The following is a 26,479-nucleotide window of genomic DNA, read 5'->3' on the forward strand; positions in this document are numbered from 1 at the left end:
TATAAATGGAAAACTTTGAGAATACTTTTGCTGTTTATAAATAATTACTGATTATGCTCATATATAATGTTTTAAGGTTATCAAAAGACAACTATAGAAATATTTTATTGACTTTGCTCATGACGAAAGTATTCAAAAACTAATGATGTATTTTTTGATAAGGATATCAATAGATAGCCTTAAGAATACTTTTCAGACTTTACTCACGAAGAAAGTCTTTAGGATCTTATATAGTAATTAAAATCTTTTGAATATCAATCGACAAATCCAAGAAAACTTTTTTGTCAACAAATATTATATTTAGTGAAGGATTAGGATTAGGATTAATCAATTTTGTAAGGATATCAATCGACATCACTTAAGATGAATGCATCTTAGCTGTCTAAAGTGTAGACATCTTTTATGGATAGTGCTAGTCAGAGAAGATTTTATAATATAAATTTAAGCTTGACTAAACTTTAAGCTTAAGTTATTTTGCATTAATATCAATCGACAAAACTTAAGACGGATGCATCTTAGGATTTTCGTTTATAAAGAATGCTAGTTAAAAAAGATTTCATAATATAAATTTAAGCTGGACCAAACTTTAATCTTAAGTTATTTTGCATTAATATCAATCGACACCACTTAAGATGAATGCATATTAGCTGACTGTACTTTAGGATTTTCGTGTAAAAAGAATGCTAGTAAGAAAAGATTTTATAATATAAATTTAAACTTGACTAAACTTTAATCTTAAGCAAGGATTACAACTCTTTGGATTTCAAAAACAGCTTAGCAAGACTTAAATGAAATTTTCATTTCATTTACTTAAACCTGACATATAACTCTAACTCTCCTAATGATCCCCCTAATGCTTAAGTCTATAAATAATACTGCAAGTGATTGTGACTTACCCCTGCAGATGCTCCTCGACGTCGGCAACGATGTAAACCGGTTGTCCTGTAGCACTCGTTGTGGTGGCATAAGGCAATCCCGCCTGGACGACAACCTGACCGTCGGAGACGAGACTGCTAATGTCCGAACCCGAATAGATCTCGAGTCCCTTCTGATCGCTGGTGGAATAGATGACCGTCTTGCTGCCATCGTTGTAGATCAGATCGATGTGCTTGTCCGGCTGATACAGCTCCGGATCGAGTTTCTGCGGCACACCAGCCAAGTGTGGCAATTGCTTCACCCCATTCGGATCGGAGGTGGTGTAGATAATGGAGCCACCACCGCCATTGCCACCGCCACCGGCAGCAGCAGCCGCTGCGGCCGCAGCGTGTTTCTTGTGATCCTCATAGATCTCGGCCTCCGTTTTGATCACATTATCGTTGCCATAGTGCAGCACCGAGGCATCCAGGGGCAGCGGCGACGTCTGATAGACGCCCTGATGCTCATTGTTCAGCTTCTGGGCCTGATTGTACATGGCGGTGGCCACCGCATTATCGTTGGGCATCAGCTTCGAGGGATCGCTGACGATGCGGGTTAGAATGTGTTCGCCCGCCTCGTTGCGCGACAGAATGTGATGCTCCCCATTGATGATCTCCCGCGAAATGATCTGCTGCTGCTCCCCATTGGGACCCACAACGCGAATGATTTGATTCTCATCGAACTCGATCTTGGCCAGCGGCTGATGTTCCGTCTGTTGCGGAGCCGGCGCCAAATGCTGTGTGCTCAACTGTGCCGCAATGCGAGCATCAATCACCTGACCACCGCCATCATCGTGACCGCCATTCGAACCACCGCCAGGATTGCCGCCGCCATCCGGTGGCATCACCACTTTGGGTGTCTCGTAGATGAACACCGCCTCCTTGTCGTACAACTTCGAGGAATCGGTGTGCAGATCGAGCACATTCACGTTCGTCATCGTGGCCAACTCGGGCTGCGGACTGTCCGGCGATCGATGCATTGTGGTCAACAGTGGAACACCGTTCTGACCCAACGGGGAACTGTTGCTGCTGGCGACGATGTTGGCGCCCTGCTGGATAGGCGACAGTGAAGCGTCGCTAAGATGACCCCCAACAATGCCGCCTAAACCCGCAACGCCTCCGATGCCAACCCCGATGCCAACGTTGACCCCAACACCAAGGCGATGTTGCTGCTGCTGTTGTTGTGAGTGTTGCTGCTGCTGTTGCTGTTGCTGGAGATGTGGATGATTGTGGGCGTGGGTGTGCGTGTGCGTGTGCGCGTGGGCGTGGCCGGCAAGCGATAGTTCGTTGGACGTGATCACGCTGGTTGTCGCTGTGGATGTGGACATTATATGATGCTATGATGCTAACCTGTCTCTGCCAGCGATGAGCGCGATGGCAAGACAAGGGATGCGTTTCTTGTACAGTGGGGCGTATGCTTAACGAGCTAATTGGAAGACTTGTTGCGTGTTGAGCTTGGCGTCGCTTGGCGAAAACATATGAGCATCTATCGTTGTTATCGTTATCGTTATCGTTGTTTCTGTTATCTGTTATCGTTGCTGGCAAGCTTAAGATGCTGTTGTGGTTGCTGTTGTTGTTGTTGTTGTTACGAGTATATAAACATTATAAATATCACTATCACGTTCTCAATGAAGGCACTTGTTGTTGTAGATTCAATTGTAGCTGTTGTTGTTTGTAGTTTCAATCGTTGTATCTGTTGTTGTTGTTGTTGTTGTTTTCAATATTGCATTTGTATGGCACTAAGGAACTTGGGTAACCCAACAAGTAGCCCCTGTGTTATTCTCGTCGTCGTCGATCTCGTCGTTGTTGTTGCTTTAGACGTTGTAATTAGCTGCAATAAACAAGTTTAAAAAACAAATTGATTAATACGATTTTAATTACACTCATTTCACTAATCTAACCGTTAAACGCTCTTTCTAAACAGACGAACGATCAATTTCAACTGATATGAATGACTCTTCAAATCAACAAAAAAACAAACTCAATTCTTCACTGATCTCAAGAGATTGTGATGATTGAAAGCATTCGCAGAAGCAACGCGCAAAAAAGCAAATAGTCGATAAATTATAGTCAACTTCAAGTAATTGCAATCCAAATACCAACAGAAAAAAGTATCAAGAGGCAAAGCTTTATTCTGTTCACAATTAAACGATGTAAAAGTTTGTAAACAATCAAATTTAATAAACAACAAATTAGAAACACTGTTGAACAACTTGAAATGAAAATAGTAATAAAATCTAACTAATTCCTTATTATTATTAAAGAGTAAAACTTATCACTTATCAATTAATCTGTGAATATATTAATTTTAATTTTGCTAAAATGTAGCTATATAAACTTTGAACAAAAATTTATTTATAAAAAAAAATAATTAAATCAATAATAATTAAATAACCAAAGTGCAATGAATTCTCCCCCTATATAAACAAAACTGAATATTCCCATGTTCTTTTCAATTTTAAATATCAATGAGAAGATAAAGATCTTAAAATTAACTAAAATTAGTCAAAAGCTAAATTTGAAGTAGAGAAATTGTCACTTGAATAAATTTCAATTTACCAAAGAATGAAAGTGAATATTTTTATTTTTGTCTTTCTTTTTTTAAGTATCAATAAAGTATGACTCGCTTCAAATTGCTATTAATAAAAGATGCTTTGATAATATGCGAGGATAAAGAATTTAAATTTGGTTAAAATTAGCCAGAAGATAAATTGAAATTGTTTCTTGAAAATATTTCGAATCACGAAATCAAATGAATTCTTGGTATACATGAAATAAAACGAATACGTTTATGTTTATTACCTATTGAATTAGCTAAGCTAAGATTAATACTCATTAATAAAACACAATGAACATAAAAATACTTGAGTTATGAGTTATCTACAGCTTCTAATTCAGAAGTATTTTTATAGTAAATACTTAATATAGAAACTACGCAACCCAAGCTGCAGATGAGATCAGACAGTAAAAGCTTTTTGATGTGCCATTTCTTTATCACTAACTTAAAGGAAAGAAAGCTCCTTGCACAATCGAACTCTAAAAGCTTTGCACTCTTCACTTTGCTCTTTCTCGTCGTTCTTCTCAGCTGAGACGCGCCCCCCAATAAAAACAAGTGTTAAGCAGCAAAAAGGAACGCGGAACATGGAACGAGTTCAAACGTTTCGGCAGCTTTTCCCCTGCGATGAGCCGACGACGTTGATGAGCCACTGAGTTATTGTTGTTGAGTTGAACGATTTGCAAGCACACACACACACACAAACACAGAGACAGACAAACGGAACAAACATGCAAACAAACATAAACAGAAACAGAAACCGAAACGTAGGCAGAGCGAGACGGGGCGGAGTAGAAGAGGGACAGAAAGACAGGCAGACAGACGGACAGCCAGAAGGGGGCATAAACAACAACAAAAGCAGCCACACGTGCCCGTCGAACTAGTTTGACTCCTTCGCAAATGTCAAACGTGTAACTGCATAACTCATCACATCAACGCCAGCGACGACGACGCCGGCAGCGACGGTGGCAGAGCAACAACAGGTGGAAAGAAGCGACGAAAGCAGACAGCTGATGTGACGCGAGCAGCGCAGTCGACGTCGTCGACGGTGTGCCTTATTTGTGTTTTGCTTTGCGACGATTTGTTGTTTTTTTTTTGTTTTGTTTACAGCAGCAAAAAGAAAGACAAAAGAGTGTGTGTGTTTGCGTGAAAATTAAACAAAAGCTCGCGCGCCATTCCCGTGTTCCACACACACACACACACTCAATTGCGATCCAATCCATCAGCTGCTGGATGAAATACTTAGTCCAGTTTCCAATTTCAGTTTCAATAACAATTTTCCAGTTTTGAGTTTAGCAAACAAAACATGTTTACATTTTGTTGTTGTTCGAGGGATTTTGCTAAGTGAACCGAAACAAACAACGAGAAGTGGCAACAACTTGTTGTTGTTGTTGTTGTTGTTTGGTTTTGTTTTTTCTGCTTTTTTTAGAACAGGTACCGGCGGCTGTCCGGTACCAGGCCCAAACAACAACAACGAGTCGCCAATCCTTGACCTAATCCAGAAGTTGCCGATGCCGAGATGTTGATGCTGACTTTCTGGTTCTCCAGCTCGGCTGCTGCCCCCGAACCAGGTTCACATTCAGGTGGCACGTCCACACTCTGCCAGTTATTGTTTGATAAAACGCCACCAAAAACTGCTGCCGTTGCTGCTGCTGCTGCTGCAAAGTTCATGAGGCTGAGAGTCAAGTCTGTTGGGGATGTGGATAAACTTGTTTTGTGTTTTGTCAGTGAACCGGCTCGAGTTCGAGTCGAGTGTCAGAGACTCTGAGTCTCAACTCAACTCTCCCACCAGCAGCAGCAGCAACAGCAGCAGCAGCAGCCCTCCTCTCCTCCCGGTTGTACTTTATTTTTTTTTTGCCTGTTCCTCTCGTGCGTTGGCAATGCTGGTTCCGTTAGTAGGTGAGGTCAGTGTCATGTGGCGCGCTTATAGACTAGTTTTTTCATTTCTCTCTCTTTCTCTCGCTCGCTCGCTCTTGGTTTTATTTTGGCACACACAATGCACCGCACACAACATTGCGGGGTACAACAAAACCGGTCAATCGTCGATTGATGAGCTCGCTTAGCTTCTGCGGCACGTGGCCCGATTCTGCTCGTAATGCGATTAGACGCTGACGCCCATCATCATCATCATCATCATCATCATCATCATCGGGCAGCGTAGAAAGCTGTGAGTGCGAGCAATTAGAAAACAATTAAATTCATATCAGCACTTTGGCCAATTTAGCGCCCAAAAATTGCCAAAACACTGCCAGAAATGGGGTCAATCCAACCAGGTAACAGGTAACAGGTAAAGACGCCTCTCGCTCGTTTCCATCGCCTGACTGAAAGCTCGCCTCAGGCTATGCCACGGTATAAAAGAGAGTGTCGAAGAAGGTGTGCGAACATTCGCGAGAGCTTTCGCTATGCCAAAGCTTGTATGCCAGACAAAAGCTTTGTCTATTTATCAAGTGATTAACTCTGGCACTTAATTGGGTTACAACGAGATTAGAATGAACATTTTGATCTATGATTGAGAGTTTAATTAATTATGATTAAGATGCTCAATTGGCCACTGGAAAATATGTTGAAAATATTTATTGATATCAACGGTACTAAATAGGTAAATACAAATTCAGTACTTTGACTTTATTGGTATTCTGTTATGAAAGATAAAAGTAAATTATGACCGAATAGCTTAAATATTGAATTTTAAATAATATTTAAGATTCAATATATTTTAAATATTCAATTTATGTTATATTATTTATAATTTTATGTTATATTCATTAAAATTATTAGATTTTTAGCTTGTATATCGTTTCTTTTTATCATATTTCAAATATTTCATTTTTTATTGTTATATTAATATTATTACATTTTCAGCTAATGTATCATTTATTATATCAATTCATTTCTTAATAAGTTAGTATTTAAAAGAAGAGTAAAATTTAATAGCTTTAACTTTTGAAAGCCAAGGCTTTGGGCAAGAACATTTATAATAAATCGACATATGAGGATTAGCAAAAGCTTTGAACTCACGATTACACAATTAATAATAATTAAACATAGCTATCTATATTCTATTCATGATGGTAGATAAATGAATTTCAATTCAGATCAGATGGCGCTTTTAAAAGTTGCTTTTAACTGAAACTAGGAAGTAGAGCATTTCTAATACCTTGAAGTCATAAAAATAAAAATAAATCGTTTAATTATGTAAAATACAATCGTTGTATTGCATAGGAAATACAAATAATCGATTTTATTACTTGGTTTTAATAGAATAGAATAATATTTGTAAATTCAATATTTTTAAATGAAATGTAATACATATAGAATGGTAATTTAAATGAATTAAAGCTTTCTTCCATCTACATATATGCACCTGCTTAATTTATTCATGCTGGAAAACTGATCAGCTGAAGTTCCCCTTTAGTTTTAGAGGAGCATAAACGAAATAATCAATTCGAAGCATTTGAAATGCCATCAAGATTTGACATAATTTAGCTCCAGACAGTCATTTGATAGAACTGATACACACACACACATATACATGAATATATAAATATATGTGTGTGTGTGTGAGTGTGTAAGCACCCTGGACAGAAAGAAGAAAGAAATGTACGAAGCTAACCCTAAGCCATCGGTCAAAGCCGGGCATCAATAACTACACATAAAGTCGAAAACCCAAACGGAGATGGAGATAGAGCAACACAGATGATGAGGAGCGGGGGAGAGAAGTTGGAGGTGGAGGAGAAACACAGACTGAGACTGAGACTGCGACTGCGATTGAGACTGAGACTGAGAGCCAAGAAGGTAAGAAAACGCAGAAAAAGAAAAGAAAAACAATAAACGTTAACACGAACACGAAAATAAAATAACTCTCTCACGAAGTGAACCTCTACTCTTCCCCCCTCCCACATCGTCTGCTCGCCCTCTTTGGCGCGCTGCCTTTTTGTGTGTGGGTTAAGTGTGCCTCAACCGTGTACAGGTATGTGTGTGTGTGTGTGTGTGTGTAAGCTGACGTGCACATGTGAGTGCCATTGTATGTATGCTTGTATGCGTACGTGCGTGTGTGAGTGTGTGTGTGTGCTGCGTAGTGGCTAACGACGACGAAGTCGACGCTGTTCATTTTACTGTACCATAATCGCAGCCCCAAATTGATCGCCATCATCAATGTGCGGACCACTAACAAAAAGTATCAAGAATAATACATAATACAAAAATAAAAAAATCATATAAAAGAGGCAACAACAACAGCAACAGCAGCAGCAACACGCAGCGCAGAGTTAAAGCCGACGACGAAGTCAACGAAGTCGAAGCCACGAGAAAACGTAATCAAAAAGAAACACACACTCACACAAATGGCCAACAACATCGATTTTCGAACATGTCGACTGCGACGCTGGCAGCGCAACACGCAGAGAGAGAGAGAGAGAGCGAGAGCGCGAGAGTTGGCAGTGCGCAGACGTGACGTCGCGCAATACACAGACAAACACCTTTTGATCCCTTTTCGCTCCCGCGCTATGCTCTTTTGGCTGCGCGCTCTCTCTCTCTCTCTCTGTCTAACAAAGTATGTTGGCTGCTGTTGCTGCTGCTGCTGCTGGTGCTGCGGCTGTTGTTACCATCGCGGCTGCGACTACGACGCAAACAGCAAGAAAACTGTCTGCGCAGCACCTTACAGGGTGCTTTATATTTGGCTTTTATTGATGTCGTTGGTTCGTTTGTTCGTTGTCGTGTCTTAAGCCTGGCTTAAAGAGCCCCTGTGCATTTTATGCATTTATAATTACTGTAGTACTTACGTATTTATGTATGTGTATGTATGTATAATATATGCCTGGGCCAGGTAAAAATGTATGTTGTTGGTTGCTTGGTTGCTGTTGTTGTTGTTGTATATTGGCACTACAATTCGTAAGGATCTCTATGGCACGCTAGGCTGGAAGGCAACTAACTACGTTAACGTAAGACAAGCGTTAACGTCACGTAAGTGGAACGTAAGGCAAGCCAGTCGCTTTGACTTGTTGACTGCGATTGTTGCTGTTGTTGTTGTTGTTGTTGTTGTTGCTGGTGGGTGCACCTTTCGCCACTTTTGTGCTGCTGTTGCTGTTGCTGCTGCTGTGGTATGCGTTTGTGGCTGCTGGCTTTGTGCTTTGGGGGCGCTTTCGAGCTTCTAATGCGCGACTCCTTGGCCTGTCTGTCGACTGAGCGAAGCTCTTGTTGCCTGATGTGTTGTTGTTGTTGCTGTTGGAGTTGCTGTTGTTGCTGGCGGCTGTTTGTGCATTTTGAACACACACACAGACACATACACAGTCGACACTCGCGTACGCAGACAGTGACAAGTCACAGCATTAACATTTGATTTGCGTATTTTGCATAAAACTTTTTAATTGCCACGACGAACACGAGAGAAACACTGGTGTGAAGCGGGCTGCGCGGCGGGGGGAATGCGGGGGCGGCTGGCGCTGACGGATGCGCGGTTCATTTGTGTCTCTTTGTTGTTGTTGTTGTTGTTGTTGCTGCTGCTGCGCTGCTTCTTCTTTGCACTCTTGTTGTCGTAGTTGTTGTTGCTGTTTCTGCTTTTGCACTTCAGTTAACAGTTTATACATTTTTCATTGTGCTGCGCGCCTTTTTTCTTTTGTTGCTTGTTTTAAGTATTTTTTTATAATTTTACGCGCTTTTTTCTCGCACTGTTTGTGTTGTTGCTGTCGTCGCTATTGTTGTTGTTCTTCGCTTCGCTTTGCGCTTTTTTGTTATTAATCACTATTTTTATTTTGAATTTTATTTCTCAGCTTTGTGATGGCGTCTCGTTTTGGCTCACACAAATACAAATACAGCGCGCTCACGCACACAAGCGCAGCGCACATCGAAACTCACACACACAGATACGCATCGAGCGACTGAGTCGCACTCACACACATATGGAGTCTCACACAAATACACACACACACACACATACGTATGCACACGCGAAACGAACGAATTCTTTTTCTTTTTTTTCGTTTCGTTTTTATTTTTTCGTTTTGTGTGTCGTATTTTGTATTTTACCTTTTTGCGTTGTCGTTGTTGTTGCTGTTGCTGTTGTTCACTTAAATCACATTGAATTTTCTGCAGTAATTTTGTTAATATTAATAATAATTTTTCGTGTGTGTTGAGCAGCGAATAGCGAAAAGCGAAAAAATGTGTAACTCGCCTGCACGAAAGGTACGAAAAACTCAAACTTGTCGCGGATGAACGTTGAGCTCGGCTATAATGCCCAAAGAGTCAATTGGAGATTGTTCAACTGTTGAATGTGCTTGGCTGTGTTGCTGTTGTTGCCGCCGTCGCCGTCGACGTCGAAGTCGCTGTTGTGGCTGCTGCTCTGCTCGCGTCAGCGCAGCGCCCGCAGTTTGTGTGAGTGTGTGTGGGCAAGGTGCTGTGCGTGTGTGTGTGTGTGTGTGTGTGTGCAGGCGAGCGCACAGGTGAGAGAGTGTGCCTGCGTATATGAGAGAAAGAGAGCGAGGGAGAGAGAGAGCGTTCAGCGTTGCTCGATTATTATTGCTTTTTATGGTTTCATCTCTTTCGTAACTGATATTGAGCGAGCTGCTGTCGCAGTTGCTGCCGCAGTCGCTGTCGACGCTGGCAGCGAGACAGAGCGAAACTGAAATTCATCGAATCGATGATGATGATGGTGTTGTGTCTCTACACTGGCAACACACAGACACACAGACACGCATACACACAGGTAGACACTGTCTGTCCGCACTGTCTGCAAGCCAACAACATGTGTCTCTTGAGTGTGTGTGCGTGCACCTGCATAACTCTAGTGCGCAGCAGCAGCAGCAGTGGCAGTGGCAGCATTCGCAGGTACGTATTTTGTGCAACTACACAAAAGACTTAGGCAACAAACTCTTTCGAAATTCGGTTTGAAACCCAACTAAGTGCGCCTAGGCAATACCACAACCAAAACAGCGCTCTCTGCGCGTTGTGGTCCAGCTGCGTGACGTCACATACATACATATGTATGTATGTGAAGCAAATATTTAGGCGCTTTGACTTCGCAGCAGCATCGACAGTTAACTGAATGCGGCCCTGGCGTTTTGCACTTTTGTAGCTTTCAATGTTCATTTCATGTGGCGTGCATTCATTTTCGAACTTTCAAACATTGTGACTCGGATTTTTTGTTTTGCTTTTGTTGCTGCTGCTGCTGCTGCGACTGAGACTGCGACTGTGGCAGCGACAACGACAACGACAGCGCATTGTGAAAGTGGTAGTGCAGTTGGACACCAGGTAGAAGAGACAGACGTCGAGAGCTGCGAGAGTCAAGCACACACACACACACACTCGCTTACTCGCACATGCACATATAGACAGACATACACACGAAAATAGTTATGCATGTACCACAAATGAATGCCATGTAGCCGTCGGCACAGACTCCGACGCCGCCTTACGACAACAGCAACAACAACAGCAACAATAACAACAACGTCGAGGTAGCGACAACGGCAGCGAAATCAACGCTTTGCGACTGTTTGTTTGCTCAGTGTGCTTTTTGCCGTGTTTTCTGCCAGTCCGCATACAGGGTGCTCTGGCTGATTTAATTGAAATTTTGCATGCAGCTGCATTGATTTTCATTTTAGCAATGCAAGAAATATATAAATAATTACACATTTGAATCAAATTATATATTTTAGCAGCAAATTAAAATTAAATCAAATTTAATACTTTTTTCCTTTTCTATTTAATAGTTTATATCATATAGAAATTTTTATTTAAAAAAAAATTAAAACTGATAATGAAACTGCATTAATTTCACATTTAAACTATACTTCTAAATATAAAATATATTAAAATTATAATCAATTATTTTTGCTTGTCCCAATTAACATAAATATCTATATCTATATTATACATATATGTAAATAAATAAATAACTCAATTGGTTTACCATTTGTTGTCATATAATTTCAGTTTTATTTTCATGTTTTTTTTTTTTGGTTTATTGTTGCAATATATATTAAATTTGTTTTTAAAACTAAATGTATGCTTAGTTTAAACATGTCCTTTTTTGTTTTTGTTTATGTTTTTGGTTGTATTCATTTTGAAATTTGTATGTTTTAAATTTGTTTATAATAAATTTTATTTGTTTTTAACTGGTCGAAACTTTTCACTAATACTTTTCATTTCTTTGGTTTTTGTATTTTTTTTTTTTTGTTTAGTTTTCTTTTTATTTTGCGATTACATTTACATTTATGTAAGTATGCATGTAATACATATACATTCATATATGTATTTATTTGTAAGTGTTCGTGTGTGTGTTTTTAAGTGTACCTAAAAACTTAAATGTAGACATTACTTTTTATTTAATTTACTTAAATATTCAGTTGTGTGTTGTTTTGTTGTGTTTGTTCTTTTTTTGGTTTTTTGGTTTTACATTTAATAAAAAAGTTTTGTTTAATTATTCTGCAAAGTAGAAAAATTAATTAAAACATATACAAAATAAAAACAAAAACAAAACAAACAGACACAAACGCTTTTGTTTGTTTTGTGGTTGCTTGTGTATTTATTATTTGTTGCCTAAAATTAAGTTAACAAACCATGGAAAATGACACACGATAACTCGTTTCATCGTTATTGGCTATCGTTTATCGATATTCGTTATCTAATGCAAGAGGTTGTCGAATTTTCAATTCCAAGTAGCAGCCTGAGTGACGTAAATTCAATGATGATCGCGGCATATATGCAATGGTATTTTGGTATTTTTCTTTGGTTTCGTTTTAGGTATTTTCTAGTGCATATATTTTGAACTGAAGCTAAGGCTTTTATTTTGGAGGGGGGCGGGCTAGTGGACAAGCTTATCTCTCTTGCTCTCTTTCTCTAGCTCATTCCGCTTGTGTTTGTATGTGTGAGTGTTTTGTGTGTGTGTGTATTATTAAGTACATATGCATATTAAAACTAGGCACACCAACTAGCTAATTGCTACTAAAAACATTCTCTGCTTCATCAAACTGATCGAACTTCAAATTCAAATTCAAATCTAATTCAAAATTCAAATTTGTGCTTTAAAATGTTGTGCCTCATCAATACTACGTCAATAAGTCCAATACTCGTACTTCCCCCTGTTAAAACTCATGTTAACTTTTGCCATGTTTCATTTTACATCTTCTATTTTGTTGTAGTTAAGTTAATTCGACAACTTTTGCTAAAAATGTATAATTTTTGTATGTTTTCAATTTAAATCGACGCTTTTTTACACGCTTGCAGAGAATAACACAAATTAAGGGCATACGCACAAATACATACATATTTCTGCAAGGGTATTCAAAAGTCGGCTTTGTGCCGAAACACAGCGTCTTCTTCTTATTGTTAATACTGTTCGAATGCAGAAAAAGGTAGCGCGCCTCAGCAAGTGGGGAACGAGTGAAGGGGTAGGTGGATTGCCCACAGTTGCAGGTGTATGTGTATGTGTGTGGGTGTGTGTGTCTGTGTACGTGGGTGAATGTGTGTGCGGATAGTAAACGCAACTGCTTTTGTATGTGATACATATACATATACGTATATATATATAGCTATATATAGATATATGATATATCTCTTGCGGAGTTGGCAGTGATATTGCGAAACATTTTTTTTTTTAGTTTTGTCAATCATTTGTTTTTTCCTTTTTTTTATTTTTATAAATTTTTTTTGTTTCATTTTTCTTTTGGATCGATTTATCGAAATCAATGCGATTATCGAAATAAAATACTTAGTAAGTTTGGTACGCTTTGGTATCGTTTTTAGATCGATTATTAAGAACATTTCCGTTTTGACATTATTATTGTAAATGATTTTCAAGTTTTAAAACAAATGTACAATAAATATATGTATATATATATGTATATATGTATAAGTAATGTTTATTTGTAGCATTAAATATATATATACTCTATAAACATTCGACACAATCCACAATTGTCTTGTTCTCGAGTTCGTCGTCCTAGGTATTTTTCATCATCTGGTTTTGTTTCAGCTAACGAACTTGACCGTCGCAATCGCTTCTAAATTGCTAAACTTGTATTCAATCATTCATTCATTTCTTTTGCTATTATTATTGTTGTTGTTGTTGTAATTGTATTTACAGAATGCTTCGATGTCGCTATCCATATATATTAATATATATATGTATCCATATTTGTATTTGTATGATCTAAAACGTTTTCAAAACTAATTAAGTTACATACAAGTACAAGTATAAATGTAAGTAATACGTTTAAAAATGTTGCTTATTTTCTTTTCATTTCTTTTTTTTTTTTTTTTTTGCTTTCATTTTATATTGGTTTTTGTTTTTGTTTTTTTTTTGTATTTTTAAATTTGTTTTTGGAAAAAGTATTTGCGTTTTTAAAGTTGGTTTTTCTTTCATTCAATTTGATTAATACGTCTTAGTAATAACAATTATTACAATGTATGCTAATTGTTTCGCTTCTCGCACCACATTTATTTTTGTTATTTGGTTTTTTGTATGTTTTTTTTTCTTTTGGGGGGCTTTGCAGTTCGGATAATGCTCCATACAATATAAACTTTAGAGTCCCTAGAAATGCGGTTCTGTAATATTTGTATTATCAACTAGATCCACCCAATTCTGCATAGCACATTGCGCTAAAACTTTTCTCTCACACTTTCTTTTGTTTGTTTTGTTTTGTATTGTTAACAACTAATTTTATAAATTGCCTAGTTTTGTTTGGTTTGTTAACGACTAGAACATTGTAAAGAAGGAATCGGTTTCACATAATGCAATATATATGTGTGTATATATCATATCGTCTAAATTGTTGGTTGCGTCCTTAAGAAAGGATCCTCTGCTGGTTGCGATTTATGCTGCTTCTGTCACTCCACAAATTGCGATCCTGCTGTCGTTGGTTATGTTCTCTTTTTCATTTTTGTTTTTTATTTTGTGTTTTTTGGTACTGCACACGCCAAATGGAATAGATCTATTTAGTTGGTATGACATATTGCTTTGTTAACTGCAGCAGCGGCGCTTTTTGTGGCAGTGGCAGCAGCAGCAAACAGTTATTGCCACCATTTCAGGACAACCAAAGAATACTAAAGTTAAACGAGAAAACAACAACAGAATCAACACAGCACATTACATAACATAACATCTAAGTGGGGCTATCCGCTTTGGAGCCGGCATTCGAATTGTCTTGCATTTGAGCGAGTGTCTTGAACTTTTGCGAGTTTAGGAATCTGTTGAAAGAATAATGTATACCATATAACCATCTCTCAACCTCTATCTGTATCACTATATCGATGCTCACCTGGGATATGAGTCTCTGTGCATCAGCGTGTAGATCTGAATTTGAGCTTCGTCGAAGGTGTGAGTCGTCGGCTCGATCATGTTGCGATTAACAATTTCGCGCACTCGTGAGTCCAGCGACACTTCGCGTGGCGACAGTATCGATATATAATCCTCGTATATCAGTCGCGCCTTCTCCTCCACGACTTCGGCACTGTTCTCCTTCTTCAGATCCTCGCAGGCAAGCCAAAACAATATGTTCTCCTCGCTGAATTCGCTACGCAGAAAATCGCGAAATACTTTGCGACCAGCTGCAAAAAAAAAAAATCAATGATTAATCAACTCATTAAAGGTGTTTTAATTGATTGCCGCAAACTTACTTGAATTCTTCATTAGCTTGTCAAAGCTTTTGCCCCAACTACGTATTTCTTCTAATGTGGGTCTGTAGAGATTATGGTAGATATCTGATAAGTATGCCATAATTAATGTAACCTTAAGTAGACTTACTGATCGCCATCTAGGAATTCGGCGCTAACGAGATCACGTTTGGTGGGCGCATTTTCATCAGCGTTCTTTATGGCAAGACTATAAAAAACAAGAAAATATGATTAAACAAGAGTTTTAATTTTCTTCAATATATTTAATGTGTAAAAGTAAATATAAAACGTTAGCATTCATGTGAAGTGATGTGTAATCTATATGTATCACTTTTACCAATTAAAATTTTTAAATTTCATAAAATCCTTTTTTTAGTTAAGTATGTGATGCAGCTAAGCTTTCGAAGAGCTTTAAAGCAACTGATCGAGTTAGTAATCCAAGGTAAAGCTTTCTGCTTTAAACCTCAAGTATGTGGGTATGTAAGCATCTATTGAATATAATCTATTGCAAATGTTAATTTAAATCTTCAAGATGATAAGCTATGCGTTGCCCTAATCAAAGTTTGCTTTGTTTACGTATTTGGCGGATTTCTATAGCTTAGGCAGCAGGTGGAATGACAATTGTGGTTCACTCTAGACTGTCCACACGTTATCAACGAATAGATTTGGCCTGCCTAGTATCAGGTAAGTATTACATGCAACGCTACGTAGAGAGCTATAGCTCATCAAAGTTCCTTATCTGTTTGCCAATAACATGCGCAAGTGTGAGTGCGTGTGTGTGAGGGCGAGAGTATGTGAATGTGCGTGTGTGCATGTGTGCTTATTTGTGAATTAAATGTACTCGGATGATTAAATGTGCGGAGGGAAATGGACAACAACTAAGCATACAAAGGTGCAGGGAGAGAATTTATTCGCCACCCAACCGAACAAACCGCAAACAGCCAAGGACAGCTTTCATTTTCATTCACGAAAACTTGCAAGATTTTTTCGCAGAAACAGCAGCGAAGCAGCAGCCACTTGATGTGATTTGAAAAGTGCCTAAATAAGAGAGCTTTTCGCTGTCCAAATTGGCGCTCTCGAAATTGTGAATGAAACATTTCGTTCGAATAACATAAGCAGCGCCAAAGAGGAGAGTGTGCAAGAACCAGAGAGCGAGAGAGAGAATGCGATAGATATGAACAGAGTGGGAACGCAGCTGGAGAGAGCTTTTACTATTCGCCTAGCGAACAGCGTTGCCAGCTGTTATTGAAAATGTTTGACAGGCAACGCCAATCTCTGCGTGGGTGTGAGAGTGTATATGTGTTTGTGGTAGTATGTGTGTGCCTAGGAACTTACCACTTAGCCCTGTTGTTGTGGTTAGGCATCCCGCGGCGTAGTAGCAACAGCAAGAACAGCGGCAGCAACAGCGACAATGAAATGAGATTCGGTTTAGCAAAAGGGCACAGAAAATATTGCAACCTGTAACGGGATTTGTACTCACCAGGAGCAGGAACAACAACAACACCAACAAAAGCAGCATGGCTTCTGTGATTGCGGTCGCTGCAGAGGCGCATTTGATTCCTGCAACACATTCGATGTGGCGCTACCGCTAACCGGTAACGTTGTGTTGCCCGATCCTGTGCCACTAACACCAACGACTCCACCTCCCCCTCCGCCCCCACCAGCTGTTGAGCTCAGAGCGCTAACGGAGCCAGCACTATCGCCATTGCCATTGCCGTTATTTGAAGACGAGTTGGCAGTCATGCCGCGCAAACGACAGCCGCTGGGCAGCTCTGACACGGTGCAGGACATGCTGCAAATATATAAATTGAAAGGAGCGGAACACACACATTGACAATTTAGCCACTTACCTGCCCTTTTGAAGTTACTGTTGATGTTGTTTGGCGTTGGCGTCGCTGCCACAGCTGCTTTGGCTGCTGATGCTAGGCCGCCCACAGCCTCAGCCACTGACCTATCTACCTACGTCCCTTTTGCTCTCTCGTTCTGTCCGTCTGTCTGCCTCTCCCACTCTCAGCTCAGCCTCAGCTCACACTCCCACTCTTACTCCTACACACACACACACACACACCCAGCACACAGAGCACTTAGTGTAGGGTAGGCGCGTTGGCGTTAGTGTTGGGTGCCCCTTTTCTGCGCTCTCCACGGACAGAGAGAGCAAGCGAGCGAGAGAGAGGGAGGGAGACAACGAGCACAAGAACGAGAGCGAGAGTAAGTGTGAGAGCAAGTTACGTATTTCTGTTTTTGCTAATAACTTTTTATCGAGTGCTTTTGCCTTTGCCTTTGCTGTTGCTGCGGCTGCTTGTGCTTTGCTCTCGCGTCTCTTGATTTCCTTGTTGTTGCCCGTGTTGTTGTTCTTGATGCTGTTGTTGTTGTTGTACTTTGCTGTTTTTCGTCTAATTCTAATTTCTTTTTAGTTTTTACATGCATGTGCAAAGAAATAATTGCTGCTGCTTCTCCTTTTATTCCTTTGCGCCGAGCTTTGATTTGTTATCTGTTCACAAAATAATGAGAGCACAATAAAAAATGTAATTATCTTAAATAAAGTTTATCGTTAAGTATTTGGTATATTTTTTTCGCTTTATTATGATTTTGTTATGCGTTGCATTTGTTGCTGCGACGCTCTAGTACACAACATATCCGCTAGGCGCGCTCTCGTTTTCATTATTTGCGTGGGCAGGTGGCAGAACGTGGAGTGGGAGGAAAGGAAATGGTGGATAGAAGAGGGCGAGCAAAGGCTATTGTTGTTGTTGGGTCGTTTGCTTTGAGCATTTACACATTTACAGCGAAATTAGTTTGTAATGTAAAGGAAGGCGGAGAATGAAATTTCTAGCCAGTGTTGAGCAATTTGTTGGGATTTCACTTGATTTTTATTCAGCAGCAGCAGCAGCTGGAGAGATGCTTGTTGTTGTTGTTGCAGTTGTGTGTGTTCTAATAAAAGTAAGCATTGTTGTTGCTGCTCGAAATTTTTATTTATTTCTTGTGCTAGTCATTACACACATACACAGCACACACAAACACTCTCACACACACACTTATAAACATCGATGGCGTTGACGAGGTCGCGAGGTCGCCTGACCGAGCGTACCGTTATTTGCTGCTTTGCTTTTGTTTCGTTTTCGTTTCGATTCGTTTCGTTTTTTTTTTTTTTTGATTGCTATTATTTTTGGTTTTGCTGCGAGGCAGATGGGGCGTATGCGTGATTTGACTTGCCACTGTTTCTGCCTGTTCTACTACTACCTCAGATACGTATTGTTGCTGTTGTTGTTTGAGCACTGCTAATTTTTCATTGTTGCACTTGATGCTGCGAAGTTGTTGTTGTTGCTGGATCGTTTTGTTCGTTGCAGCCATTTGTTCGATTTGCTAAAATATATCGAACATTTTCCAATCGTATGCGCTTCCGCTTACACATATACACTTACATATGTATATTAACAGCACTTTGATTTCGTTGTGTATTTGTGTGTGTATTTAGGAGCAACGAATATATACAAATTTTTGCCTGCCACTTCTGCCACACTAAAAATATGTGTAGGTAATTTTTTTTTCATTTTTTTCGTTTTTTTTTTTGCTCTGAATGATTTTGCTTTGATTCAACTTCTACACAGAGAAAGAGCAAGAGTGAGAGAGCGAGAGGCAGAGCGGAATTGCCCGAAATTCTGGCTGTTCCTCTGTGCGTATGCGTGTGTCAGCGCGAGGGAAAGGAGTGGGGATAGAGATAGAGGGATGGGGATGGAGTTCTGCCTGCAATTTAACTAGACTTTCGTTATATGTATTTCTTCTTCATTTCGTTTCAATGATGATGATGATAATTACTTTTGTTGGCCTTTTGATTTGCATATTTCGTTAGATTCACATTGTTGCTGCTGCTTTTCCACGGCTTTTTAACAAAACACTTGCCATATTTTTTTGTATTTTTCTTTTTACCACATTATTGCCATTTCATTTTCACTGCTGCGCTTTTTTTTGTATACGTGTGTGTGATTTTCTTCTTGGCTCTATTTTTTTTTTTTTGTATATTGTAGTTGTATACGTGTGTGTGTGCGCGCTCTGATAGCCAAAACCCAAAATCCTCGACGACAACGACCGAGACAATCGACAATCGACGAGCGACGACTGCGACGACAGCGACGGCGATGGCAGCGACAACGACAACGACGGCACGAGCACAAGTGCTAACGTTTCTCTTCGCATGGGGCAAAGGCTGGCGACTGACTGCTGCTTGCTGATTGCAAAGGAAAAGCTCCAAAATAGCTATACACTGACTGTTGGCAGCTAGACAACGACAACGATGACGAACCGAGAGTCGAGTAGCCGAACAGCGAACCGATTAGATTCCTGGTACACAAACGACATGTGCGCGCCAAGTGCTTTAGCAAGAGAACAAAAGCTCGCTCCCGCATAGCTGTTTGCCACTCTCTCGCTCGCTTGCTGGCTGGAATTTCGTTTACATGCTTTCTTGTGCTTTCGCCAATTTATTTGGGATCACAAGCAATTTTCTTTTTTACTTTGGACTATTGCAATCTTTAAAGCTTTCACTCTCTCTCTCTCTCTGCAGTCCTCACTTGACGCTGACCCCCGGGGAGCAAGTAACCTGTCACCAGGGTTGCATTTAAGAGCTTTCCCTTAATTTTAGGACTCGCATTCAAATAGAATAGACATTGTTTACTATCGCAAGTTTTCATACAAATGAGTGCCTTAGAACTAAAAAAAATGTAGCACGCCTTATGTGTACAGCCTGATGGTGCAATCGGCGCCTGTGGAGAATATCCAAGGCTGCACGGGATGCCAATTTACGTCGAGCACACCAAACTCGTCGCGCTTCTCGTGCGTCTGCAATTTTTTGAGCGGCACAATTAAAGGATTCTGCAGCAAATCACTAAAAAACAAAAGTACAACAAGGTTGAGCATGTTACGACTTTTAAGGATTTGTCTCTACTCACTTATAAACCATGCCATGTGAGACAATGACCGCCTGATCATCGCTTCCAGAGGCAAACAGCGGATAACGCAAGTGGAAAGCAACGCTGCGCACAGCGTTGCGATGCAGTCGCATTGTTTGATAGGGTTTGGTGGACAGATCCAGATCGAACCAGAGCATTTTCTTGTCGTAGGTGGAGACAAGCAAATTGTCGCCCTTGGGATGTATAGACATGCCTGATATCCACTTGGAGTTGGTCAGCAGTTTCTTAATCAGCTCCTGTTTGACCAGATCATAGATGCGTATATTGTGTTGAGTCTGTAAATTAAGAAACAGTTGTATTAACAAAGTAGATTAATAAATGAAAGTGCTACTTACTGCCACAAAGAAGCAAGGTTTGACGGGATGGAAGAGCACACATTGAATGAGTCCCTTGCTCTTCGAGAATGGTATTTGCGAGCGACGCTTGGACAGCTGATGAATCAAGGCCGAACGATTAGCGCCCTCGGGCATCACGGTTGCCAGATAATCGCCACGTCCATGCCATGTAACCTGACGTATGGGCTTAAAGTGCGTGATGACCACACGCACGCCCTTCTCCTGTTCCGCAGCCTCGGCTGTGGACCATTGCACGGCTGTCTTGATGCGTTCATTCTCGATGACATCCTGGCTAGGCGCTTCAGCTAGCAAATCGTCGGTTTTCTTGATAATCAACTTGTCTCCCACCTTGGGATTGACGAGCAACAAACGGCTGCCGGTGGCTACCGCAATGATGGATAATTTGGCATTCGGACACCAGGCCACACAACGCACCACATCATCAGTTTCAATGGTGCGTATGCAACGTCCTGTAGCAATTTCCCAAACTGCATAGAAATATAAATTAATAAACAGAAAAATATGGGTTCAATTGAAAACTTACTTTTAACGGTCTTGTCATCTGAGCCAGAGACAATATACTCGCCCTTGGGCTCCACGCTAACGGAACGCACCAGATCTGTGTGTCCACGGTACACCAGACTCTCCACGGTGGGGAATGGCTGTAGATCGCGTGGTGAAGGCAGTTTGGGTATCAGGTATTCGGCATCAATGTTCAGCTTAACGCGCTTGGCACGCGGACACAAGTAAAGATCGAGGCAGCGCAGGAAACGCTCACGTAGATAACGTGAATAGGCGGGCACTTCACGCAGTGACTTGAACTTCTGTGGCATAAAGTGCAGCTTGCGCTTGTGTGGCTCATCCTTGAGTTTGAGCCACTGTTTCGTCTCTTTCTCATCAAACAGATACTCCGGCGGTGGATTGTAGGATTCAGCGTGTCCGGGGAGATCACGCTTGGGCGCTGAAACGGGGTCATGAATACGACGCATATGCTCACGACCTGTGTCCGTCTCCCACAACATATAGAATTTGGGACCGCGTTTCTGTTGCTTGGCGCGTTCGACTTCTTCAGTGGTCTTCATCCAGCCCATCTTCAGGGCATGCACCATGCGTGACACCTTCTTCTTCTCCGACACGGAGGGCAGGAAGGAGCGCTTGTGATCGGGCACATTCTTTATGGGCATACGCTCAACCTCCGAGGTGAACCATTCGATCCAGGGTTCGTATTCATTGTGCTCTGGGTTGGGAATGCGCGCAGAATTGACACGTTTAATTAGCGCAATATCTTCGTCGGTGAGCAACACTTCCTGGCCGGTTTGTGGATCCTTGACGGTGCGCCAGAAGTTCGGATCCTCGATCTTTCGCAAGAAATCATCGATTTGATCACCCTTGGGCGGTTTAACAATCTTCTTGGCATCCCAGTCATAGCCAATGTGTTTGTATTCGTCATACCAATGCATAGGTATGTTGCCAACCGTGTTCCGTATGTCCTCCTCATCGGAAGTGTCAGAATCTGCGTACTCGGGCTTTGAGGGATCACGTGGAGTTATTTCACCAATTAATTTTTTGGATTCCTGCACCGCTTTGCTGCCACTTGGCTTCTCCTCGCTTTTGGCAGTCTCAGCATTGCCTTCACTTTCCTCCTCGCTACTGTCGCCCTCTTCATCTTCTTCCTCACCGTCTTCTTCAGACTCTTCCGCGTTGTTTTCTTTGACCCCCAAGTAATTTCCTTCTTCGTCGCTTTCAAATTCAAGATCTTCGCTGCTGTCTGACTGGTATTCCTGGTCTATGCCCTCGTCGTCAGTTGAATCCTCACCCGGATCTTTGACTGCTTGCAACAAGTCCTTGGGGGCGAAAGAAGCAGAAACATTAAATTACATATATGCATTTCTTTTGCTTATGCTTGGGCTACTCACTTCGTCCTCTTCTTGCTCTGACTGTTCGGATACTGATTCCTGCTCCTTTGTGGGCTTAGCATCCTTTACCTTACGTTTAGTTGCTTGTTTTTTAGTCATTTTTTTATGAGAAAACAAAACGAATTAACGCGGCGCACGTGTTGCGGCACAAAATTTCGATTGCAATAACTAATCGATAAACACGTTTATTTACATTTTTTTTGAATACAAATTAATCGCTCCATTTTGCGTTTGTAGACCGTTTTTGCGTTCCCTGTTCCATTTTGCGTTCGATTACACAGCGTTTTTAAAATTTGCTATAAAGCTCAAAGTTGTTGGTGTGCAGAAAGAAAAAAATTAAGAACAAATATAAGCGGATAGGCAAATTAAGAATAAAATGGTATAAATATAGTTTATGGCAATTTACCGTACTTATAGAGATGTTGCTGTTAGCATAGCAAATGTCACTTGTCAAAAAGAGCTAGCAACAGTAACATTTATTATAGAGCTGTCACCTGAGTTGCCATACAATTTGCAATAATCGCCTAAAAAAGCCGGATATTGAAAAGCTGCACAACTCTGATGAGTAAAAGAAAATTAACAGAGCTTGTCACAATAAAATGTGAAAAAAGTGTGCGAAATTAGCACTGAATCCTCGATAGCCGTAAAAAACTATAACAAAGTAAAAGCGATTGCATCATCTGTAGACTACATCCCGACGACATATTTGGAGCGGTGTATTCCACCATCGATTTGGTGCAAGTTAAACAACACACACACACATTTACATATATTTAAAAAATGACTGCACCGCGACGTCTGCGCAAGGAGCTTGTGGATTTGCAGGAAAGTAGCTTAAAATCGTTTCGTGACATCAAGGCCGACGATGATAATCTGCTACGCTGGACGGGCTTGATTGTGCCCGACAATCCACCATACAACAAGGGAGCGTTCCGCATCGAAATCAACTTTCCGGCCGAATATCCCTTTAAGCCACCAAAGATTAGTTTCAAAACGAAAATCTATCATCCCAACATCGATGAGAAAGGTCAGGTGTGTTTGCCCATCATTAGCACCGAAAACTGGAAGCCGGCAACTCGCACCGATCAAGTGGTTCAAGCACTGATAGCCCTCATCAACGATCCGGAGCCAGAGCATCCGCTGCGCGCTGAATTGGCCGAGGAGTTTCTCAAGGATAAGAAGAAGTTTGTGAAGAATGCCGAGGATTACACCAGGAAACACAGCGAAAAGCGTCCAGCCGATTAGTGCCACTATAACGATGATGAAGCTGATGCCGAGAGAAAACCAAACTAAATTTCCTACTCCTTCCTGTTCCTTCCTCATTTCATGAATTGTAATCCTCCCCACAAAATTTTGTTTAGAATGTTGATGAATGATGTAAGCGTTGCAGTTAGAAAACTTTGCAACTTGTCAAAATTGTAAAGAAAACGAAAATGAAAGTGAAAAACTCCCGTTCAATAATTGTAGTAGAAATGAATTTGCATTAATTGTTTTTAAATATGAAAGTCGCCAGCAATGATCATGGATCATTTAGGCAAAGCAAACATATGTATGTAATAATAATATACTATATATACATTTAATTAACACTCAATGTATCAGTCTCTTTCATCTCAAGATCCTGCTCCACGTCCATGCGTCGTGGAAACGAATCCTCGCCCAGCATGCGACGATAGCAGGCAACAAGTACGCTGTTGTTGTGCAAAATAAGAGCATTGCTAAACGGATTCTTCTGCAGCTGCCGCAGATGAAGCACACTGTGCAGCACCAGCGGGTGTTGCTCCTTTTCCTGTTGTTCATCTTCAAGCAGCAGCTGCTGCAGTTGCTCCAATTGCTCTTGTGCTTGCAATATGCCGTTCAACGTGATGACATTATCGATTTCCATCGCTTGGTAACAAAACTCGGCCAGGAACAAAAGCAGCGAGGCCGCAAAATGACTGAGGATTAGGCAATTATCGAACACAACCTTGTGTGGTCGCAACGCCAGCAATGACTCAAGCAGCTTAACGAAAAAACGCCGCTGAACTTGCTGAAACATTATGACTGAGTCATCATCAACGCACAACGGTGCGTAGTTCAATGTGTTTATTAGGCAGCCTTCGATATCGTAGAAGCGACACTTGGCTGCCGTTTGCCACAACGGATCCAGATCAAAGGTGTCGCATATGCGCAAACGCAGCAACAACACCGGCTCCGAGGCAAACAGACTGCTCTGCAGCTGCTGCACTGGAGCACCACGATTCGGTTGTAGTTGCAACTGCTGACCGAGGGTTTTTACGTGTGAGTAGCTTCGCTTGGCCGTGGGACACTTTTCCAGCTGATTGAATTCGCGGCGGAGGCAATATATTTGCTTGAGTAGATCACCTTGACGCAGCACCTCACGTTCTGTGTAGGAACCGCCATAGATGGGCACTGTAAAGCCCAACGATTCGGACATATTCTGCTGCTTGACAATGCACAACTCCGGGGCAAGAGGACGCACCTTATAACGGTTGTAGTACATGGCAGAGACAACGCCACGTAGCTGATGCAAATGGCGCAAATACTGACGGTCCTTGGATTCGTAGGCATAGATGCTGCCTTCGATGGCATCCACCTGCAGCTTGAGGTAGAGACGACAACCAATTTCGTGCTGCAGCAGAAAGTCTTTCGGTATCTGGGCTTTGCTAAACAACGGCATAATCATGGCATCGTTGGGCTGTGCCAGCTTCTCGCGCAGCGCTTCCAGGAGACGCGACAGACCAGTTGTTTCCCGCTGATAATTCAAGCAAATCACATAGACTTCGGAGTTGCCGCGCTTGGACGTCGCTGGCTTGTATATGTGAACGTGCTGGAAGATGCAGTTGAGCATGTAGAGCACGGATACGCTGCACGCCTCGAAAAGTGTAAACATTTTGATCACAAAGTTGCCGCCTTGGCTGAGAATGCTGAGTGCACTAACAATCTCGGCGAAGAATAGACGCGCCACAATCTCCTCCTGGCAGTCGGGCTGGGCGGAGCAATCAATGGAACCATCTGCAGTAATTAGTTGTACACCGTCAGGGAAGTCTTGTGTGCAACATTGCGTCATGTGATCAATGTTGTCCAAGCTCAGCAGATTGCCCGTGAAATCCTTGTGGAAAAGCCAATTGTCGAGCGTGTGAAAGATGAAGCGGTCATCGGTTATCATCTCATTGAGAGCGTTACCTTCGTAATAGGGATTCAAGGTGGTCGACCGCCAGTTCCATTTAATCTGTCAACGAATATAGTCAATATATTTAATATACAACTTGTATAGTCAGTTACCTCATCGGGTTTGTGCTGTGAGTGCAAGTAATGATTGAGAGATGCAATAAACGCACCGGGCGCCTCACAAAGATGCAAGCTATTTAACTTCGGTTGGGTGACCACCGGGAAACGATGCAGACACTCGAAGAGCTTGCACCAAGCTACCTGGAAAGTTAAAACAACAAATTAATACAATCTACAACGATTCATTTATTTGACTTACGGTAACAAACTCCGCTTTCGTTTCGTTTTTGAGACGCCACGAAACCTCACCAGACGGATCACGTCGATTTGTGTGTGTGCTCCACTCCTGAACGCCATAATTATTGAGCTTACTCTTCACGGTGTTCAGCTGTTCCTTGAGATTCTGCAGAGATTCGTACTGATAGAATTCACTGAACAGCAGCTCCTGCTCCGTCGGCAACGTCCAAGCTGTTCCGTTCACCGGTTTCTGGTATTTGAACTTCTTTTCAAACAACTGCTCAAGCTCATCTCTTATGCTTAGTTTGGGACGCATTTTAATCTCAATTTAGTACAATTGTTGCCAATTTATTTTAAGTTTGTTTTTGCACAGAATAACAGCCGGCTAATAACAGTAGCAAATTAACATAATTACATCTGTTATTAACAGCAGTTCAGCAAATTGCTAACTGTGCTATTTAAAAAAAAATAGCTAGCATTACTTTACAATTAAGTTACCTATAGGATTTATTACAGCTGAGTTTTAAATATAGTAACTATACTCAATAATTAAATAAGTTTGGTATATTTTAAATTTAACAGTCAAAGGTGCTTTCCATCTAATTTTTGTCTGTTTGCCTATCGATAATTTATTGGCGAGCTTTTCAACAAATTGGGAGACCTAACGATAAGCGCCATTTTCAAATCAGTGTTTGCGATTTGTTGACGAAAATGTGCACAG

The 26,479-nt window shown here is 41.1% G+C and overlaps 5 protein-coding genes across 10 annotated transcripts in view; 1 reads left to right on the forward strand and 4 right to left on the reverse strand.

Annotated features, from left to right (window-relative positions):
- The window catches only part of LOC132791443 (protein grainyhead), a 50,025-nt gene extending 40,301 nt beyond the window's left edge, over positions 1–9,724 (reverse strand). For 3 of the 4 annotated variants that reach the window (XM_060800360.1, XM_060800357.1, XM_060800359.1), the window contains exons 1-2: positions 8,250–9,724; positions 897–2,745 (exon numbers count right to left, since the gene is read on the reverse strand). In XM_060800360.1, the coding sequence (XP_060656343.1) occupies positions 897–2,242 (1,346 nt within the window). In that variant the 5' untranslated portion in view covers positions 2,243–2,745; positions 8,250–9,724. The remainder of the gene's footprint in view (positions 1–896; positions 2,746–8,249) is intronic. The other variant, XM_060800358.1, reaches the window with a different exon arrangement.
- Positions 9,725–11,590: 1,866 nt separating this feature from the next.
- LOC132794406 (regulator of G-protein signaling 20) lies at positions 11,591–19,296 on the reverse strand. Of its 3 annotated transcripts, XM_060804847.1 has the most exons (8): positions 18,892–19,296; positions 16,929–17,569; positions 16,559–16,870; positions 16,414–16,422; positions 15,209–15,286; positions 15,082–15,143; positions 14,724–15,012; positions 11,591–14,652 (listed from the first exon to the last, which is right to left on the reverse strand). In XM_060804847.1, the coding sequence occupies exons 3-8, from the start codon at positions 16,867–16,869 to the stop codon at positions 14,568–14,570; spliced, it is 834 nt and encodes a 277-aa protein (XP_060660830.1). In that variant the 5' UTR covers position 16,870; positions 16,929–17,569; positions 18,892–19,296; the 3' UTR covers positions 11,591–14,567. The 3 variants fall into 3 exon arrangements, with proteins under 3 accessions (XP_060660830.1, XP_060660828.1, XP_060660829.1); XM_060804845.1 differs by lacking the exons at positions 16,414–16,422; positions 16,559–16,870; positions 16,929–17,569; positions 18,892–19,296 and adding an exon at positions 16,011–16,051; XM_060804846.1 differs by lacking the exons at positions 16,414–16,422; positions 16,559–16,870; positions 16,929–17,569; positions 18,892–19,296 and adding an exon at positions 15,416–15,453.
- Positions 19,297–19,727: 431 nt separating this feature from the next.
- Positions 19,728–22,462, reverse strand: LOC132794404 (ribosome biogenesis protein BOP1 homolog). The gene is made up of 5 exons (XM_060804843.1): positions 22,291–22,462; positions 20,919–22,218; positions 20,375–20,862; positions 20,019–20,314; positions 19,728–19,954 (listed from the first exon to the last, which is right to left on the reverse strand). Exons 1-5 carry the CDS (start codon positions 22,387–22,389, stop codon positions 19,801–19,803), a joined length of 2,337 nt encoding a protein of 778 aa, XP_060660826.1. The 5' UTR covers positions 22,390–22,462; the 3' UTR covers positions 19,728–19,800.
- Positions 22,463–22,800: 338 nt separating this feature from the next.
- LOC132794408 (ubiquitin-conjugating enzyme E2-18 kDa) lies at positions 22,801–23,884 on the forward strand. The gene has a single exon (XM_060804848.1). It carries the CDS (start codon positions 23,071–23,073, stop codon positions 23,533–23,535), a length of 465 nt encoding a protein of 154 aa, XP_060660831.1. The 5' UTR covers positions 22,801–23,070; the 3' UTR covers positions 23,536–23,884.
- Positions 23,870–26,160, reverse strand: LOC132794405 (cap-specific mRNA (nucleoside-2'-O-)-methyltransferase 2). Its single transcript, XM_060804844.1, has 3 exons — positions 25,781–26,160; positions 25,576–25,722; positions 23,870–25,522 (listed from the first exon to the last, which is right to left on the reverse strand). The coding sequence occupies exons 1-3, from the start codon at positions 26,072–26,074 to the stop codon at positions 23,870–23,872; spliced, it is 2,094 nt and encodes a 697-aa protein (XP_060660827.1). The 5' UTR covers positions 26,075–26,160.
- Between the last annotated feature and the right edge of the window lie 319 nt (positions 26,161–26,479).

Source organism: Drosophila nasuta, chromosome 3 (genome assembly GCF_023558535.2).
Source record: "Drosophila nasuta strain 15112-1781.00 chromosome 3, ASM2355853v1, whole genome shotgun sequence".
Lineage (NCBI taxonomy): Eukaryota > Metazoa > Arthropoda > Insecta > Diptera > Drosophilidae > Drosophila > Drosophila nasuta.